At 59.4% G+C, this 7417-nt stretch overlaps 1 protein-coding gene across 1 annotated transcript; it reads right to left on the bottom strand.

Annotated features, from left to right (window-relative positions):
- Window positions 1-212: 212 nt before the first annotated feature.
- Window positions 213-6292, bottom strand: KIF12 (kinesin family member 12). Its single transcript, XM_040962844.1, has 19 exons — window positions 6267-6292; window positions 6124-6189; window positions 5955-6033; window positions 5708-5835; window positions 5519-5594; window positions 5053-5187; window positions 4772-4907; window positions 4302-4393; window positions 3987-4143; window positions 3331-3449; window positions 3157-3261; window positions 2524-2626; window positions 2353-2443; window positions 2108-2194; window positions 1661-1751; window positions 1483-1587; window positions 846-951; window positions 649-765; window positions 213-352 (listed from the first exon to the last, which is right to left on the bottom strand). Exons 1-19 carry the CDS (start codon window positions 6290-6292, stop codon window positions 213-215), a joined length of 1959 nt encoding a protein of 652 aa, XP_040818778.1.
- Window positions 6293-7417: the final 1125 nt, after the last annotated feature.

Raw genomic sequence — 7417 nt, 5'->3', positions numbered from 1 at the left:
CCATATTTCACACTATGTCCCTGTTTCCTGAGTTCAGATGTATTTCTCGGGGTCCCCTTGATCCCTGACAGCCCCACCAGCACCCCTGTTCTCCAGCCCTAGGAGGGAACAGCTGCAAGCCCAGCTCCTAGACAGTGAGGAAGGAACACAAAGAGCGCAGTGCCTGAGCCCCGGCCACACTGCAGCCTCTTTCTCAGGTTTCCACTTCGTCTTCAGTGGGCTGGGTGGCCTTGGCTGGAGCTCTGAGCACCCTGGCGGGCAGGTGGTTGGCTCCGAACTCGCCGCAGGGAACTGCCAATCTGCTGCCTCAGGGCCTCCAGTCTCTGGGCCAGGTTGGGAGCCGTGGCCCCACCTAAGAAGCAGTGAGATACGAGGCCAGCGTTAACTGGGTGTCCAGGCCCCAGCATCCTGTGAAGTCTTGCGTAGTAAACCCCACCCTTCCCCATACTTCCACACACACCAGGGGCCCCAGCATTCATCTAGGCTTTGCAAAACTCTAAAAAATGAATTCCAACTTTGAGAACTAGAAATTGAAAGCAGCATTGAATACTGTTCCCATTTCAGACAGAGAAACTGAGGCCCAGCAAGGGAAGGGTTTGGGCCAATATCACAGAGGATAGGAGGGGCCCGTCCTCACTCCCTGCTCACCTCTCAGGGCAGGTGAAGTGCCGGGGGGCTCCACGGGCAGTGGGGGTGCAGAGGGTGCCACCTCCTCCTCGGTCAGCAGCTCTGCCAGGGCTCGAGTCTGAATCCAGTCTCTGTGAGGCATGGACCAGGGTGTGGGGGGCAGTGCGAGTTGAGCCAGTGAGTGTCCTGCTCCCCTCCCCCAACCCAATGCTGGGCCCACCTCTCGCCCGGACACTTGGCTGAGCCAGGGCTGCACGGTGGTGCCCGGGGTGGGGGCCGACCAGACAGGAGCATGTTGCTGCTGGGAGCCTCAGGGGACAGCACCTGCAGGAAAATGCCCAGAGTACACCCTGGGTGACCCAGTCCTGCCCACCTTTGCCGTGAGCCCCCAGCCTCCATGCCTGCCCTCCACAGGGTGCCAAGAATTTGAGGGTAGCACAAAAAAGGGTGTCCACAAGGGGGGTGGGGTCTTGGTCCAAAAAGAGAGAGTCTTGCTCCCTTTCTTGTGTGGCCAGGAAGTGGCTTTTGTAATGTCTGTTCCTACAGCCACACGACCCTCCCCACAGTCAGGAATGCACCTGGTCCATTTAAGGCCCCTTGGTGCCCACATCCGTGGCTGGCACAGAAAAAGAGCTCAGAGGAGAATGACTACCACCGGGAGCCTTTGACACACATGAGTAACCGAGCACACGTGAGTATGTGATTAAATGACTGAATGACAGCCAGCCATGCCCCATAATGCCATCTGGAATCCTCAAGTCACTGAGACTCTGGACCCTCTTGCTCTCCTGGCCTGTTGCCCACCCTGGATTGTTTCTAACCTTCCTGGCCCTCGCTCACCTGGGTTCCTCCTACCTGTGGCAGGTGGCACTCCCCACGTGGGCAGGCCCAGTGGGCCAGGGGCGCTCGGCACAGGGGGCACAGGTGGCAGCAAGGGCAGGAGCAGAGGGGTGGCAGTGCCTGCAAGAAGGCACATCAGGGTTGTGTGGCATCCCCACTATGTCACCCCTCCAGGCTAGGCGCCGAGACTCACATGACATGGAGGAGTTGGTCCCATCCAGCAGGAACATGGTGGGGTCAGGCCGGGGTCTGGCTGGTGAAGGTAGCGGGCAGAGAGAAGGCGCCTGGAAAAGAACAGTGGGGTCTGTGCTGGTGGCCCCCAAACCTATTTCCAGGCTGGCTCCCAAGCCGCTGTTTTCAACAGAAATGCCTAGAACATGTAGGATGCACCAGCAGGTTCCCAGTGTGCATGTTCATTCATTTACAAAGATCTCTACAACACCCTGTGTAGGAAAGGCAACACTGTGACCCACCATTTTTACAGAAGTAGTAACAGCCTAAATGATTCACCTACAGAGGCATAGCCAGGAGGAGGGGGTGAGCTGAACTAGAGGGGAGGTCTCACCCACTGCATTGAGTCACCCCGGCCCTGCTGTCCTTTGTCTTTAAGCTTGCCTCAGTGGTCACTAGCCATACTCACCTCTCCAGCTCATGTACCTGCTGCGCCAAGATGCGCTGCTCCTCCCGGGCCAGGTCTCGGCTATTCTGTAGCTGGCTCATTTCTTTTCTAGGGAGAGCAAGACATGGGAAGGTGATGGTGGCAGCGCTGGCCGGGGTCTCAGGTCCTGCTTATGGGAGCCAGGAGGCAGGTGCTGACTGAGAGGAACCAGAGAAGTGAGGCATCTTGTCTGAGCCCAGCAGGGAGGACTGTGGGCCGGGCCCTACCTGAGCCGCTCATTCTCCAGCATGAACTCCTGGAGCATTCCGTAGAGATTTCGCTGGGCCCAGGCCAGCCGGGCTTCGCTTTGCCCACGGGCTGTAGGGAGAAGCAGGGGCCCAGGCGCTAGAGTCCCAGCTGCCAGACGCATTATACCCATGCCCCCAGGGAGCTCCTACCCTTGGGGTCCAGCTGCTCTAGCTGCAGCCGCAGGCGCTGGTTCTCTTCCTGAAGCTGCAGCATCTCCGTCTCCACACGCTCAGGCCACTTTGCTTTGGGAGACTGCGGAGGAGAAGCCTGAGCCACCATCTCTAGTTGCTCACGTTGCGCACTGCACAAGGGCTTCTCGGGATGGGCAGTGCATGGGGCCTAAAATCTGGCCTGAGCATCACTTGCCAGGCTTGCATCACCGTGGAGCGTGTGCCTTGGCCTAATTCCATCATCCTGGAAGGCCTGACTCTAGGCCAGACTTGGCACTCAATCCAAGTCAACCCCAACTCAGTTCTGTTCAAACTTTGGCCACACCTCCAGCTCAATCCAAACTCAGCCATGAGACTGCCTGGGATCCTGGCTTGACTCTGAGTCACATCTCAATGCAGATTCCAATGCTAGACATGCCCAAACCCTGACCTTGTCCATGGCAGGGACCCTGAGCTTAACCTCACCCAACCTTAACACAGGGATCCAACCCTGAACTCAACTCTGAGCCCATCTCAGATTTCAACTGTGATACCAATCCAGGCTCTGGCTATTGCCTGACTACACCTTTCTTCACCCCCACCCCCATCTTTCCGTCCAGCTTTTTGAATTACCTTGGGGGCCTGGGGCCGGGTGGTGACTCGCTGAGCTCGACTGGCATATCGCAGGGTACTGAGGGTCTCCGGGAGGCACTGGGCTGATGGGGACACGCAGGCCACCTGGAGGACACTCGGCCTGAATGCTCCTCCCTGGGAACCAAGCCCTCCCTCCCAGTCTCCCTATGATACCATGAGGGTGACCCCGCGTCCTCCCAGCGAGTCAGCCAGCAACTTGGTGAGCTTGCTATCTCGGAAGGGGATGTGGCTTTGCTTCCGCTGGGGGTCTAGCAGCAGGGAGATGCAGTGGCCTGTGTGGACAGAGCAAGCTGGTTGCCTAGGACCCCTCAACAGGGACCCCCTCACAGAGCAGAGCTCTCCCCAGGCCTGTGGGCCTCTCCCAATCTACCTCCCATGATGCCACTGCTTCCTGGTTGTCCCACACCAACAGACTGCCGCTCTTCCATGGTGCAGGCAATCCTCTCAGTGCCTCCACTGCCCAGCAAAGGGCCTGGCACTCAGGTGATTGTTGACACATGGATAGGACAGAAAGAAATGTCCTAACGACTCCCTCGCCCAGCATGGAGGAGCCAAGGTCCCAGCCCATCAGGACTGAGGTGGGGATGGCTTCGAGGGGACAAATCAAACGTGTCTGGGGGGTTTGTGCTCTGCGGCTGAGTCTCTCCACTTCCTAGATGGGAACCCAGCATTGCAACCCCTTAGAGTCAGAGATTCATAAAGAGTCCTCTAAGAGCAGAGAAGACAAGAGCACGACAGCTGCCCCGGCTGTGGGTCCACCCCCCGATGAGGGACCTGGGACAGCAGAGCGGCAAAGCCCCAGCTCTCACCCAGGGCCAGCAGGCTGCGGTTGATGCTATTGGCTTCTAGCATCAGCTCCCCCCTCGATCCTGTGGCCGCCACCTTCTCACTGCCTGCCAGGTCAACAAAGCACAGCTTCCCACCAGCAGGGGGCTCCCCTGTGTCTGTACGAAGCATCTGCTGGGGCTAGGGAGAACCAAGGCTGGATGGAGGCTTGGCAAGAACTGTCCCCATGGAGATCACAACGGGAAGGGTGTCCACGGCCTGCCATCACCTCCTGCTCACATCCAAGCTGGTTTCCGCATCCTTGCCAGCCCCTAATGCAGGAGAAGGGGGGCACTCACAGTTTGGCGGCTGATGTAGAGCGTGAGCAGGGCATGACTTCGGCTGGAGGCCTGGTTCAGAGTGTGTGCTGAGCTCCTCCGACGGCTGAGACCTGGAGGGGGAGAAACCCTGGGAGCTGGACCTGGTAGGAATGCTCCCCGGGAGTGCAGACACAGGGCTTTGGGTGTGGGTTTCAGGGAGAATGAAGCATTGTGTCTTAAAACAAATTAGCAGGGAAGAGCCTAGAATGGTGGGTAGGGGCTGACGTCCAGCCTGGGGGAGCAGAACAGGGCCTGCAAAGGACTTGGAAGGCAGACATTAGCCAGCCTGGGGAGGGGGGACCAGCTGGGGCACCCTTAGGGCAAGTGTTGGAATTGCTATCCTGCCACTGTTGTTTCCCAGGCCCCAACTCCAGGCCTGGGCTGGGCCCACTGGTCAGTGAAAGTGGAGGCTTGGGCACCCATCCCCATAGCTCCTGGGGAGAACGCACCCAGCTGTAGAAGTCCCATCAGGGCCTCTAAGCTCCCAATCTCCACCACCCGCAGCTGCTCCACATAGAAGCCCTGAGTTTTGTTCCAGCGAACGGGAAGAGGCCGAGGAGACCCCAGGCTCAGCAGATCCCGGACCTGGGAGGTTAAGAGTGCAAAGTGAGGGCAGGGGCTATCTCTGACCCCCCTCCACTCACCCAGGAGTCCCCAACCTGTCTGTCTGCCCCAACCCCCACTCCTCTGCTTCCTTCCTGGGGGCCTCACTGCCCCCTGGCTCCCTCACCTGCTCATTGTAGATCTCCAGATAGGAAGCCCCGAGGGTGGCAGGGCTCCCCAGCTGCTGCACGCGGCCCCACAGCCAGGAGAAGGTCCTCTGCATGATGCCTGCCAGACTAGGGGGGACCGGCTCCCCCTCTCCCTGGAGGCAAAAGCCACTGAGCCTGGGCCATCGTCATCATCACCACCCCCAACTATTCTTTGTGAAACACTCCACACTAGGAACCATCCCAAGGTTCCACATATCCCATTTTAATTTCCCATTTTATAGATGAAGTTAGTAACATTCATCCGATAAGGTTCCCAGGAGCCAAACTTCGAGTCCACACGCTCCAAATAGGTCATGTCTCAGGTTCCTTGTTCCCAAATCAGTGGGGCGATCGGCATCATCCAAGCCCCTGCCCTCCCTCTACGCAGCACTAACGGCTTCGGGGTCACCTGCCCTACGAGGGCTCCTCTGGCGCTGGGCGCACCTGGGGTGGAGGTCCGGTCAGGGTGTAGGTCTTCCCAGACCCAGTCTGTCCAAAGGTGAAGATGGTGCAGGAGAAGCTGCAGGGTGGCAGGCGCGTGGATGAGCCCAGGCTGCTGCCCGCGGTGGGTGGAGTTGCACTAGATGAAGTGGGCAGGGCAGGAGCCGGGCCAGGGCCGAGGCCCTCACTCACCCACGCAGGGCCAGCTCGCCCAGGCGCCGCACGCCACAAGCCCGAAACACGTCCTCTTGCGTGCGTGTCCCGTCCAGCACGGCCCCAAAGCGGAACGCCACGTCAGGGCCCCCGCCCGGGGGGCTCACCTGTGGAAGGGGCAGGGCCATCTAGGGAGGGCGGAGACTCCGGGGAGGGTGGGGCACTGGGGGAGGGCCTGCGAGGGGCAGGTTGTTTTTCGGGATGAGGGAAGAGCAGGGTTCCTCACCTGTAGAGTTCGGGTCCCTGCGCAGTGCAGGGCGCTCTGTTCCCCCCTTCGAAGCTCCGCTTCGCTCATAGGGCGCACCCTGGGGCCCGGCGGGAGGGCAGATGGTCCATCCTGATGTCCCCATGGGCCCCTTCCTCGCCCACGGGCCACCTAGCCAATCTCTACCCACCTGAGCACAACCTGGATGGACGTTTCTGCCCCTTCTGGGCCTTGTTCCAGGCTCCGGGCGGGGTCCCTGTGGACGGCAGTGCGTGTTAGCATGGCCCCCCATCCTGACTCCACCGGCGCCCTGCCTTTTTGAGGGTGGCTTACCCGTCGGGAGAGCCGCGCTCCTCCATGTTGAGCTCCACACAAGTAGCCAGCTCCCCTGGAGTCTGCTGGCTTCCTTTCCACCCCCGCTACCTTCCCTCCCTCCCCCCGACCCCACGGGGACTGTCCACACACACCCGCATTCCCAGCCCCCCTCCCAGCCCTGGTGGCCAGCCGGGCGGAAAGGCTCGGGCTACCTGGTTAACGATTTACCTGCCCCCACCTCTGAGCAGGGAAAGCCTCTCAGCCTAGCTAAGGGGGGTTCTGGAGTGTACTGCCATTTACTCTTGGCCCATCCCACCAGGAACCCACAGGACCACCGACGCCAGCCTCCTTTGTGCACTTACCAGGGAAAGTGAGCAGGGAAGGGAAGGACTCGGGCCAGGCCACGGCCCAGGCTGAGCAGACCCAGGCTTCTTACTCCCCACACCCCTTCCCCCCAGCACCTCAGGTTGTCTCTGAGCCCTGGGAGGGGCAGGGCTCAGGACTCAGGGCTGTAGGGAGACAGGGCTGTCCTGACAGGTTTCCAAGCATCTGGTTAAACATGGCACACCTGCCTTCCTGGTGCCAAGGCTAATCCAAGAGCAGTGTAATTGCTTAACCCCCTCCTGGTCCAGTTCATGGGAGCAACAGAGACGTTCATGTGTGAACTTGTGGTCACGTAGTTTATGTGGACACTGCGCTGGGCACTAAATCCCAGGAACCACTTGGGATTCATTACTCCATAGCTCCTGTCTGGCCCCTCTGGAGACAGGAAGTCCTATTCAGAGTGTAGGACATTCCTGGGAAGTTTAACAGCACACAGGAGCCAGGAGGGCTGGGAAGTGAGCATGACAGGTAGGGTGTTCCAAGCAGAGGAAGCAGACCATGGTGTGGGTTCAGGAGAGGTGGTCTGAGGTTGGATCCAGCTCGTGGAAAGTACATCAATTACTTCTGAGGGAACCCGCCCGAGAACTACTAAAGGGTTCCAGACGTGGACATGACACTGTCAGGGTGTCAGCATTGTTGCTGCCATCAGCTGTCTCTGTGTGTTCTCAGAATGTTTGAGTAAACTCCCCTCCCACAAATGCATATTAGTGGGAAAAGCCCCCAAACCACACGCTTTCACTGTAGCCCTCTCCACACTGCCACAGATGACAGACAGTGAGCAAAGC

Source organism: Ochotona curzoniae, unplaced genomic scaffold (genome assembly GCF_017591425.1).
Source record: "Ochotona curzoniae isolate NIBS_2020 unplaced genomic scaffold, NIBS_Ocur_1.0 scaffold_3208, whole genome shotgun sequence".
Taxonomy (NCBI): domain Eukaryota; kingdom Metazoa; phylum Chordata; class Mammalia; order Lagomorpha; family Ochotonidae; genus Ochotona; species Ochotona curzoniae.
The sequence above is the reverse complement of the archived record's forward strand: the minus strand, read 5'-3'. Positions and strand labels throughout refer to the sequence as shown.